We start from the raw sequence: 13263 nt of genomic DNA on the forward strand, positions 1-13263 counted from the left end.
AAGGCGTTTGAGATCAAATGAAGCAAGGAGTGAATGGAAGTCTGTAGCCTAAGGCTTGTCCAGAATGTTGAAGTCGCCAAAGACTAAAAGTGACTGTGACAGCTGACTGACAATTCCAGAGACCCACAGAGAAAGAAAGAGGTGCAGTAGAAGATGTACAGATAGGACGCAGGTTAGCAAGATTGCGTTGCCGTCTGCGTGTGACATTAGAGCGTTGTTGAGAGACAACCGGAATGTTTTGGAAACGCATGATAGAGGTGGAAAATAGAGGACAGAAAAGGAGAGTGTGTAAAGCGAAGATAAAAATAATACTTAAGTGCGTTGCTGGTTTTGTTGCTCAGTGATGTCGCGCAGGTAAAGTCACAGGTCTTTACACTCGACGGTCTTCACAGGAGGAGGCTGAACACAAGGGCTGAACGCTTCTGCTGACGCTTCCGTGTCAGTGCACAGACATCACAGAAATACACAGTCTAAGAGACTACAGTGAAAACAGCTGTGGCTGCCTTCTAATTAGCACAGCCGATAGCCTATAGCAGGGCAATTGCTCAAATTGAAACTACAGTTTGCACTTAAGTGCGGGAAGAGAGCAATGCAAATAACACGGGCTCCTTCTTAGCCGACAGCAATTATTATAATTACCAGTAAGTGCAATCAAAAATACAAACTACAATGAACATACAAAGTAGAAATAGGTAGACAACGAAATATTCCTTCCTAGCAGCAAGTAATAATTTAAACAACAGATCCACAAACAAAGTATTAAGCAAACCACTCATGCGCAAACCACTCAGTATTAAGCATGCATTCGCAAGTCACACCACATCACCGCCGCTGCTGCCATAAACCACAACAATCTCTGAAAGCACTTCAGAATCATCACTCTCCCCAGTTTGATCGAGGTGAGAGCACTGATCAAGGACTGTATTCATTCCTGAGTACAGTCTGTGATGTTCTGCGTGGGGCAAAGCCTGCTCTTTTGCACATTGATTGTCAGTCCTAGATGCTTGAGATGTTCTAGAAGCTGACACTTGTGGTTTTCTAGCACGTCCCCGCGACTGGGCTATAACAAGCCAATCGTCCAGATAATTCAGGATGCGTATTCCACTCTGCCTGAGAGGGGAAAGCACTGCATTACACGCTTTGTAAAGGTTCTTGGGGCTAATGCCAACCCGAATGGGAGAACTTTGAACTGATAAGCTCTGCCTTTGAACACGAACGTGTTTCACCATTATCATTTTGAATGAGTGCTTTGCCAGTGCGCGGTCTCAAATCCAGAATAGGGCGAAGACCCACATTCTTTTTGGGGACAAGGATGGAGTGACTGTAAAGGCTGCTCTCCATATTTTCCGGGGGAACTGCTTCTATTGCCTGCTTTACCAGGAGAGAATGAATATCTGCTTGCAAAACTGGTGCATCCCTGTCTGGCACATCTGACATCATCACACCGCAGAAACGGGGTGGTCTGCGTGCAAACTGAAGCGTATACCCACTTGTGACCGTGTTCAGCACCCATTCTGATACTCCTCGAAGTGTGCGCCATGTGTCCGTAAAGCGAGAGAGGGGTTGAAGCGCCTTGTGACATGTCTGGGACGGTTTGCTGTCTGATTACAGGGAACCGCCCACCACTTGAGGGGCATTGCTGATGTCTTTTGCACCCACTGGCCCACCGGCGTGTGCCGGGGGAGCACTCGTGTTTAGATTGAGAGAGCGCACAGGGCTTGTGCACTACAGAGCGCCGTTTGAAAACAGGACTCTACTTATAATGCGTGATTGGGAACAAAAGTGAGGAGAAAAAGTGCTCTGATGTTGAACACTGTTTGGTTTGTTTTTTATTGCAAACTTTATTGGCACTGAACATGCCAAAAAATTAATAGTATTAATTGGTCAGGTGATGGCGAAAAAGATGTGTCTTTAGATGTTTTTTGAAAATGGCTAAAGACTCAGCTGTTCGGATTGAGATAGGCAGGTTGTTCCAACAGCTGGGAACAGTCCAGGAAAAGGTCCATGAGAGTGATTTTGTGCCTCTTTGGGATGGCATCACGAGGCGTCGTTCACTTGCAGAACGCAAGCTTCTGGAGGGCGTGTAGGTCTGAACTAGCGAGTTTAGGTATATTGGTGCAGCGCCAGTGGTTGTCTTGTAGGCAATCATCAGTACCTTGAATTTGATGCAAGCGGCTATTGACAGCCAGTGCAAACTGATGAAGAGAGGTGCGAAGTGAGCTTTCTTCGGCTCGTTGAAGACCACTCTGGCTGCTGCATTCTGGATCAGTTGCAGAGGCTTGATAGCACATGCAGGAAGGCCCGCCAAGAGAGCATTACAATAGTCCAGTCTAGAGAGAACAAGAGTTTGGAAAAGGAGTTGTGAGTTTGGAACAGTCTGCTCTGTTAGGAAGGGTCTAATCTTCCTAATAGGGCCTTTCGCACCACTTTAGTTCCAGAACTAAATGTACAGTACTGAAGTACTGGGACGATTTTGCGCGAACTATTTCCCAGTACCATTTAAAGGGTTGCATTCGCACCGAGAGTGTGTACTAAGAAGTGACGTAAGCTGGTCGACAGCGTCGTCATTTGTGCGCGGCGTTCAACAACAGAAACAAAGAAGAACAACATTAACAACAGGAGGATGGAGGACGCTGGGATTGGAGCTGTGTTTTTGTTGTTTCTCGCGGGTTTCACAATAATGGACATGGAATGTCGATGTATACGTAAAGCGATTGAAAGAACGGGTTCCCGCGGTGCGAAAGGCCCTAATGTTGTATAAGGCAAACCTGCAGGACCGAGCCATTGTAGCCATATGGTCTGTGAAGCTTAAAGGGATAGTTCACCCAAAAATGAAAATTCTGTCATTAATTACTCACACTCATGTTGTTCCAAACCCGTAAGACCTCCGTTCATCTTCTGAACACAAATTAAGATATTTTTGATGAATTCAATTCTGAGTACTCCCTGACCCTCCCATAGACAGCAATGTAATTACCATGATCAAGGTCCAGAAACGTAGCAAGGAGATCGGCAAAATAATCCACGTGACATCAGGGGTTCCCTCCGTGTCACCCTGGTGCCATTTTGGAGAGTATACAAAAAGTATTCTCATAGCTTCGTAAAATTACGGTTGAGTTCCAGAGACCAATTGGAATAGAGAGTAAAATAGTGGAGGACATAGGGACAGTACGCAGATTATTAGGATTGCACTGCCTCCAACGTACAGTGTGTGATTTACGAGTGTTAGTACTAATAGTAGAGATTTGAACGCACATAAGAGTACAACTGACTAGAACAAGTAGATGAGAACAAGTTATACAAAAAGTAAAGAAAGGGGGAAAAAAAGCAATACTCAGGCGCCTTGTCGGTGGCTTCACACGAAAGCTGCCGTGGTGTACTGAGCAAATATATACTTCCCTGATTCCACGTAATTGAATTCAGCTGGCCATGCCTTACTGTACTTTTAAACCCAAACTGCAAAGCCACGCAACACGCACGAGAACAAATGCGACTTCAGCACGTGTTTACCACGGTAAACACAGTAAACAAAACAATGTGTCCTATTAATGACAACCCGCTAAAATCTAATGAGAAAACATACAAAACACTTACAGACTGCTGTCCTCTTCTGCTGCTCGACTGCTTCTTGGCTTAGAAAACCTGGAGAACGGTCATCGTATGAATCGCAGAGACCGCTTGGTCGGCTGCCATGTAAGCTTTGTCAGCGATGTGGCTTGTGGTGCGACATGGCTTAGATGGAAGTGATGGCGAGGATTTCCACCCACGTGTGGTTGGACAAAGGTGTGCGGCGACTGCCTCCTCAATGGGCGGCGGCGACTTACAGTAACCCAAGTGGTCGGCTCCATTGACAGAGGAAAGCATACGCAATCCCGCAGCTTGGGCTCAGGACGAATAGGGGGAGCACCAAGACCACAAGATCTCCTTGTGTACTTCAGGGGAAAAGGGAGCGGGTCTCTGGGGGGATGCAACATGGCGGCCCGACTGCAGATACCGCATATCCAACCTGTTTTTGGCTGGTTGCTCGGGGTGCGACCAGTCCCAAATCCTGGACAGCCTCAGAAAGGTTCCTTATCAGCTCCTCATTGACTGGGGCTGGAGGCTCGCATGCCTTTGATGCTTGCTTCATGAAGTTGAAAGATTCTGAGTTAATGACACTGGGTGCTGACCTATGTAGTAGATGGCTCCACCCCTAGCTTGTACGCTCAAGCGTCATTGGCCGGTAATATTTACCAGCGCGATGCTGTCGAGTTGACGTGGTCTTTCCAGAAAGGTCACATATCACCAATTCTTGAGAAGTGGGACAAAACAGGGTGCAATATTGAAAAAATAAAACTTTGTACTCAGACAAATGAAACTACATTTTTGTATCTTACATGTACTAAGCTACTGACCTATGCTTTTATTCAACCTCCCAATTTTTCTCTTTTTATCAAAATGTGATTTTTACCATGCCATTACTTATTTTAATATCAAGCAATCAAGATGTTTTTAACATTTCAAAACACATTCTCATGTTAGTAGACAGATTACATTTTCAAATGTGACCAACAATTCCTCAACAAATATAAAATATCATAATCAAATATTATCAAAATATTCATCTGACGGATGTGACATAGACCTGATCGAGTTGAAACATCTGACGGTAGTGACGGAAACCTGAATTTGTGGTCATTTTAACAATCAAATACATTGAATCAACCAATTACTATATTAAAACAAATACAACAAACAGTGAGTATGTTATTGTTTATAAAGCTTTTATTCAAGGTTCACATTTAAATATTTTGATATATCATTGGAACACAAATTATATATTTTCTCATCTCAGAACAGTATGTCTGCTGTGCATCTGCAATGGTAACAAGGTAACTTTTAAAAGCAGTTAAATGAAAAAATAAAACAATTAGTTGTTACCTCTATCCACTTAAATTCACCAGGATCTTAATATTCACATTTAAACATCTTAACAAATGATCCAGAAATTATCAGAACACATTTGATCAGAATGCAAGCGAACTGTATGTATAGATATGTTTTATCCAGTGTTATGTGTTCTCTCAGCTTTAAGTTCCCTGAATCTTATGTTCCCTCGCCCGAACTCTGCTAGAAGTGATGACTATCAATCCACAAAAGCAATATATGCTCTATATTAGTATTTATAGATTATTAGAACAGTCAAACACTATTTTATATTTAAAAATGACTTGAAAACCACAAAAATATGATGACTTCACATTGAATGTCAACTCCATCACTGGCCCGTCACCACTGTCAGACAGAAAATCTGACTGTGGTGACATCTGACAGTGTTGACAAATTTGGCATTTCTTTCACAAAACAAACGGAGTTCATGTAGTAGCCATTTTGTTTTTTTTTCTGTTGATGCTAGATGCTAATAGAACCTGCTTCAGGAAAATAAAATGATCTAAATATTTCAAATAATTTTCTCAGAAATTGGAAGATGTTGACATCATGGGTGTGACACAGGAAATATTAACATTAGGATTTAAAATATATAAAACTATAAAACTTACTCTGCAGAGGTGGAATGTGGCAAGGAGGTCATTTATAGTAACAGCTGCCCCTGATATTCCCTAAGTTTTGATGTCTGACGGTGTTGACAAAAAGTGGGGACACAACTTTGAAACCTTATGAAACACACGTGTCATTGAAAACAACCTTGCTTTGATATGAGATATTACTAAATGTTGCTTTTGATAAAACAAGCTATTTTTCACCATTAAACAAAAAAAAAACAAAATACATTTTTATCCATTTTATAGCATATGAATGAGTGAACCCTTCCCTGTGAACACGTTTTAGATGTAGTGAGAAGACGATAAGTATTTGATATAATAATGATAAAATTAAATTGAAGGGGATAATTGTGTTAAATACATTCTATTATTAATCCCTCATAACATTTACAATTGAACATATTTTCATTTTTAAACCTATTAGCAGTTACAGTTGCTGGACATGTTTTGTCCCATGTCTCAAGAATCAGTCATATATACTGTAACTTTTCACGAGTTCGCCTGCCCATCCAGTCCTGATGGTTAATGGTAAATGAACTTGGCTTGCTGTTCGTAATGGAGGCTCAAACCCGAGGCTCGGCTTGAGCGCCGAGTTCAACCCCCCATACTGTACTACCTAGAGGGAGGAAAACAAAAATAGAGGAGAAGATGGGGAGGTGGAGGGATGCCGGAAGAGTTGACACTGGCACGGTGCAATGAGAGCTGCTTATATAGGCTCGCAATGATTGACAGGACTGAATGATTAGCGAACCTACGTTTGGAGCTTAATTTAAAAACATAATCCAATACAGATGACTAATTAATTCTTTAAACTTTCAATAAAAATAAAAAAGTTGTGGCTTAATGGTTAGAGAGTCGGACTTGTAACCCAAAGGTCAAGGGTTCGAGTCTCGGTACCGGCAGGGATTGTAGTTGGGGGGGAGTGAAAATACAGCGCTCTCTTCCACGACTGAGGTGAGATCCTTAAGCAAAGCACCAAACCTCCAACTGCTCCCCAGGTGCCACAGCAAAAATGGCTGCCCACTGCTCAGGTTGTGTTTACAGTGTGCGTGCATATTTATTTGTATTTTTATTATAATTAATTTAATTTTTAGCTTAGTTGAGATAGGTGGGAAAGTGAGGAGATAGAGGAGTTGGGACTCAGAATAGGACAAATTCAAACTTGTGTGCAATTTAAAATTCATAACTCCTATTTTCTCCATCAGATTCCCATCAGTTCACTCTGGATCCAAACACTGCACATAAACACCTCAATTTTTCTGATTGGAAGGAACAGGTGACTTTCAATAACAGCCGTATCCAGCCGTGTCCTGATCATCCAGACAGATTTGATGTTTATCCTCAGGTGTTGTGTAGAGAGAGTGTGAGTGGATGCTGTTACTGGGAGTTTGAGTGGAGTGGGAATAGGAGTGGTGGTGTGAATATATCAGTGTCATATAAGAGCATCAGCAGGAAGGGATCTGGTTATGAGTGTTTCTTTGGATATAATGATCAGTCCTGGAGTTTATCCTGCTCTCCCTCTAGTTTCTCATTCTGGCACAATAACAAAAGGACTGAACTCCCTGTTCCCTCCAGCTGCTGGAGAATAGGAGTGTATGTGGATCACAGTGCAGGAACTCTGTCCTTCTACAGCGTCTCTGACACAATGAACCTCATCCACACAGTCCAGACCACATTCACTCAGCCGCTCTATCCTGGGTTTTATGTTTGGGGAACAGTGAATCTCTGTAATTTAGCAATTATAGATGATTCTGAAAAGTAATACCAATAATGTTGTTGAATCAAATCTTTGAGCTGCATGATAAATCAGTAACCATGAGATGTTATAGTATCTAAAGGAAAACACATTATTTGAAAGAGAGTGGCAGCTTGTTGTTATATATTGTTTTTTCCATAAACAAAAACGGATCAGTCTTTAATCCTTGATAGATATCTGCAGTGAAGATAATATTCACGGCAATATTTACATCAATATAATACATTGACATGAGAAAACTCTTCAACTCTATTTAAAGTGTAAAGTAAGTGTGTTCAGATACTAAACACACATTCACACACTCATACCTGTATATGTGGTTTACGGGGACTCTCCATAGGCGTAATGGTTTTTCTACTGTACAAATTGTATTTTACGGTGGACGAGAAGTGCAAAACAAATCACAATTCTAAAAACAAAATAACAAATTACAAACGCAAATGCAAATCTAAAAAACAACACAAAACAAAATAACAAATCAGAAAACACAACAACAATTCCGAAAACATTATAACAAGTCAGAAAACGATGACAAATCTGAAAACAAAATAACAAGTCAGAAAACACAACAACAAATCAGACAAACTGGAAGAGGTATAGTTTGAGACAGCGTGAGAATAGATTACTCACCGCTGACTGGACAAGACATCTGTCAATCAAGGTGTACAGGAAGCAGAGTAGTGGTAGAAAGTTCGGAGATGGTCTTAAAGTAACACAGTTTAAATGCATTGTATGAATTGTTCCCTTACTATGGAATAAATAGAAAATGCATGTACTTGTTCTTAATTAATTTGCTTGGTTAAATAAAAAATAAATAAATCTACATTTACAACACTGTACTTATATTACCTTTGAATCAGATTACAAAAAAAAATAGTTAACGCTAATGGGAGGGTGTTTCTAATACAGTGTCTATGGGAGTGACGGTTAATTTGACATAGCTCTCTCTTCTGACTGCCATTCAGTCTCTCTCTCTCTCTCTCTCTCTCTCTATATATATATATATATATGTCGTGAAAACACTATTGTGGCAATTTTCTTTTGCTATTTGAGCAAATGGGAATGCAAAAAAAAAAAAGAAGGCAGAGGTGTGTTAAATTGGGATTTTTGTGGGTTGTGAGGCAGAGATAATTTAAAGGGGAGAATATAAATACAAAATATTAAGAGTTGAACAGTCTTTTTATTAGGAAAATTAAACTGGAATTGAGTTGTATCAAACAGCATTAAGGGTGCTTTCAAACTAGCACTTTTGGTGCACACTGGGGTTCGATTGATATCAGAGTTCGGTTCGTTTGGATAATGAACGCTGTCTTCCGAACTCGGGTGCACACCCATGAACCGTACCCGAGTCTGCTTAAAATGGGTGGTCTCTGGGGTACGATTCATGTGAACTCCAATACGGTTCGCTGCTGATATGAATGCAATCATACCAAATCACGGAAGTGAACCACTATTAATGACGTATTATTTGATTTAAAAAAATGTGTTTGTGTGTGTTTCACTCACTTTCCTGACGTGACGTGACTCTTTGCTGCAAGCAAAGAGCTGTATATCTCATTTCATTGCCGTTGTGTTTTCTGACTTATTTTGTTTTCTGATTTGTCGTTGTGTTTTCTGACTTGTATTGTTTTCGGATTTTTCATTGTGTTTTCTGACTTGTTATAAAGTTTTCTGAATTGTTGTTGTGTTTTCTGAATTGTTATTTTGTTTTTTAGATTTGCATTTGCGTAATTTGTTATTTTATTTTCAGAATTGTGATTTGTTTTGCACTTCTCTGCCACCGTAGTATTTGCTATCCCCTTGCCCAAACCCTACACCTCGCACAAAACTACAGGCATTTTTTGAATTTCAAAAACACTGACTGTGTTTTTTTAAGGACACAGTAAGTATCCTCATAAACCACGTTAACGTTGTATTACCCGTGTCAGTATACACATTTGTGTCCTCATAAACAATGTTTTCAAGCTGTTATGTCCATATTTTGAATAATCTGTGTACGATGGGGGCTGCTTCTCTCTGTGTATTCTGTATTCTTCTATATGCTAACTTCTGTATACCTGAGACTTAAGATCAATCTGAGCTGTGTATCAGCTAAAATTTTGTGTACATCAGATGCTCTATTATAGGGCTGGATGATATGGTCTAAAATCAAAACCTCGATTAATTGAACACTTTACCTCGATTATGATTAATGATTATTTTATTGTTTATTTTTATTTTTTTGCCCTCATAGTTCATTAAGGGTTGAAATGAAGATGTCTTATGAAAAAAGTCACATTTCAGTTTTATTGTAAAATGGATGGGTGAGCGAAACTATATTAAACTGTCATTGTATATGTTACACACATTATACAAATGTATTCCTTCACACAAACATATTGTAATAAACTTTTCCCCTACTGCGAAACTATGTATGTATATGCCTGTGTTCATTTATTTCATATATGAAAGTGATGCCTTTTATTTTTGGTTTGTTTTACTCGTGTGTTTTATTTAGGGCTGTCTCTATGGCTACGTTTCATCATTTTGAAAGTTAGGTTGTACCTAGATGGCGCCAATAAAGTGTTTAGTTTGCAAACCGCCAGTTCACGAGTTCGCACTTACATATATAATAGAATTTAGCAAATAGTAAGAATATTTGGTGTGCTGCCTTGAAGGAGGGCTCCGAGCTCACAATATAGCCCGAACCCAGAGAACTCCCCCCAGTATAGGATGAGAATAGTTTAAAAGTAAGGCGCTGGGGTGGAGGAGCGATGCCGGAAAACTGTCATGGGCAACCCGTTCTCATCAGTCTGCGTATAAATAACACGACTTTACACTTTCTAATTGCGTGTAATGCATACGCCAAATGCCAATTTTGCGTGCATATGATACGCCAATCCTTCACATTAACTTCGGTGGAGAGCAGTCGTGTTATTTATACGCAGACTGATGAGAACGGGTTGGTCATGGGACAGAGGTGAGTTGGCTGTGTATACATATCATGCTAATTAAGTTGATCAACTAGACGAGCTCCACCTGTGTTGAATTGGTTGATTATCTCATCATGCTTCTCCCGAACCTTGTTAATAAAACATAATTAAAAGAAGAAGATGAGCGCAGATTTGACGCTGTAGTGGAAGCGCACCGTTAGCGCGCCTCTCACGTGCAAGACACTGTAAAACGCTTTTTTTTTTAGAACCGTATTTTCTTCTGTTTAATTAGAGAGGGAGCCAGTTAATTGTTGTTGTTATTTTTTGGGGGGTGGGGGTTATGGTAGGTAGGTAGGTAAGTTAGTCTTTAAAAAGCTTCTAGTAAGACTACTCTTTTATTTTGACCTTTCACCTCCTGAAGCCGTAGTTTGTTTACATCCCACAATTTATATAATAAAACTATTTTCTGTTATATTTGAAATCTGGTTTCACTGAGATTTTGTTTCTGCCCTGCAACATGGAGAAGGCAGTTCTCTCCTCTTCTCCCTGTTATTGTTACACTCCTTTTCCTACCCCTAAACTTGAATGAGGCGCATAGCAAGTGGGGGCAGTATTTGAACCTGGGACCTCTCGCGCACCAGAAAGAATCATACCTCTAGACACACAGGCAGTGGCGTGCACAGGGGGCATCGCTGGCGGTAAAGTGCCCTTCAAAGTGCCCACTTTGGCTCAAAATGAGCAGCTAACATAATTTCACTAATATCATAAGCAGAAAGTGTGAACAAGCACTAGTCAGATGAAATTATAATTCAAATTTTTTTGGAGTATTTCTTTGTTGCACAGTGCACATTTCTTGCTTTAATATCACTATTAATAAGGATTGTATCTCTGTATAATATCAGTCTTTAAATGCAAGATACCTGAAGTGTTCCACTTTAGCACAAATCAAATACACTTCAGTATATCTTTAGTCGGACCTCAGCACTACTTGCGCACAATTAAAGAGCACAAAATTAGTTGTTCCAATTTAGCAGACTTTAAGTATACCAGTTTAGCATACCAAAATTACCAAAAGTGTTTATTTTCACTGGAGCAGCTAACATTGCATCAAAATGGCCTCAATGCAAGGAAATTGTTGCAAAGAATATTTCACATGAAAGGTCCATTTACCGCATCATCAAGAACTTCAAGGAGAGATGTTCAACTTCAGTAACTAAGGCTCCAGAACATCCCAGAATTTCCAGCAGGGCCAACCTGTGGAGTCAACTACCAGTGCAGAGCTTGTTCAATATTAGCAGCAGGTAAGTGTGAATGATTCTGCACACACAGCCCTATGTTTACATGCACAACTTTTGTTTCAATCAGACTGAATTCATTCCAATTGATGAATCTGAATGTAGTGTTTATATGAACGCTAAATAAAGTGATCAAGTTCCTGTACGTGTTTATATGTCACAAGCTTCAAATCAAATTCTTTTTTTTTTTTACATGCACACACTGCAAGCATATAGAGAGTTTCCTGCTGTTTGCGCATAATAACCATTCTCCTACACTGTTTCTTTATTTGTTTTAAACAGCAGAATTAATATTTATCCATTTCTGGTCATAACTTGGTGAAAATGAGCATATAACCCTCTTTGTCCTGCTGCTTATATTAATCACGCAGAAAAAATTCCCATCCCTGCTGTAATGAAATTAGCTCTTTTCAGAAATTTGAATCTAAAGATTCGGAGTCAACTTGATTAGAACTGAGTCCAAAATAGATAGTTTACACTTTATCAACTGTTCATCCAGCGAAACGTTAACATCAATATATCTTAACAATTTGGATATTTATATTATGCCCTGCCCAAAGTCATAATAACTGTTAGTGATGATTTATTAAGCTACGAGCTAGCTAGCAAGATCTGGGCAAAGTTTTAACTTTAAAATACACAACACAAGACAATGATTCTTGTCTTCACAATATTAAGCATATCACTCAGTTGTTATGGGTATAAATAACAGCGTCTCCGCCATATATGATGGCTGCCTATATGATAGAGGACAAAGCACAGTACTTTGCTAGCCGTTTAGCCCTCTTTTTGGGCATCCTAAGTTTTTGAAGCCCTCTTACAACCAGCCTGTGTGTGTGTGTCCTAAGCTGCCAAATATAAAAACAAGTAATCGGCCTCTATAACCTATCTCTGAAATGCTGTTTAGGAGTGGTTGATATTTAATGACTTTAGTCATGAAAGCTTCCTCCATACTAGAGTCAAAGGTGCATGCATCCTCCAAAACAAAGACCTTTCTACACTCCTCATTAATCACAACAACATCTGGTGTGTTAGCAGACAGGCATGAAAAGATTTCAGAATTACTGTTAAGATACTCTAATTGCACTCCAAGGGCAGCCAGTTTTAATGCCTATCTGAAGTGGTGTTGTTGGGTGAGTGAGCTGTTCTCCACGGATTACTTCGATAAAGGAGCCTCTATAAACATCCTTCACTATGTCAATGAACAGTTGAAGTAGCTGTATTTCCTCCAGTGATCTGAACTTGACATCATGAGATAAAGTTCCAAATGCATCTCTAAAGTCTAAGAAGACTGAATACAGTCTACATGACTCATGCTTAAAGTCATCTATCCCTGTTTTAAGGCAAAATACATGTTCATTCATACCTTGCTTATTGATGTATGCCTTTTGCTTGGTGAATAAGATATCAGCCTCCATCAGCCAAGGAAGAACTCTGGCCAGTATGCATTTCATGAACACCTTATAGATGGTAGGAAGGAGGGATATATCCCTCCATGTCGATGGATCATCAGGGATGTTGTCTTTTTTTGGAATACGATGAATTAGTGCTCCTTTCCATGAATCTGGTACTTTCTTATTTTCCAAACAGACATTAAAGACAGTTGTTAAAATCTGACATGACTGCATGGTTTTAAAAGTCTCATATGTCACGCCATCGTTACCACTTGCTTTGTTATTAGGAAGGTTATTTAACACAGTCTCTACCTCCTTATATGTGAAATGCGTTGTTTCAGGGAAAATAGTTGGCTTCGGCGG

The 13263-nt window shown here is 39.8% G+C and overlaps 1 protein-coding gene across 1 annotated transcript; it reads left to right on the forward strand.

Moving 5' to 3' along the window:
• Positions 1–3972: 3972 nt before the first annotated feature.
• LOC107687642 (stonustoxin subunit beta-like) lies at positions 3973–7643 on the forward strand. Its single transcript, XM_016485083.1, has 2 exons — positions 3973–4066; positions 6749–7643. The coding sequence occupies exons 1-2, from the start codon at positions 3973–3975 to the stop codon at positions 7303–7305; spliced, it is 651 nt and encodes a 216-aa protein (XP_016340569.1). The 3' UTR covers positions 7306–7643.
• The last annotated feature ends 5620 nt before the right edge of the window (positions 7644–13263 follow it).

This window comes from Sinocyclocheilus anshuiensis, unplaced genomic scaffold (assembly GCF_001515605.1).
Source record: "Sinocyclocheilus anshuiensis isolate Anshui unplaced genomic scaffold, SAMN03320099.WGS_v1.1 scaffold5, whole genome shotgun sequence".
NCBI classification, from domain to species: domain Eukaryota; kingdom Metazoa; phylum Chordata; class Actinopteri; order Cypriniformes; family Cyprinidae; genus Sinocyclocheilus; species Sinocyclocheilus anshuiensis.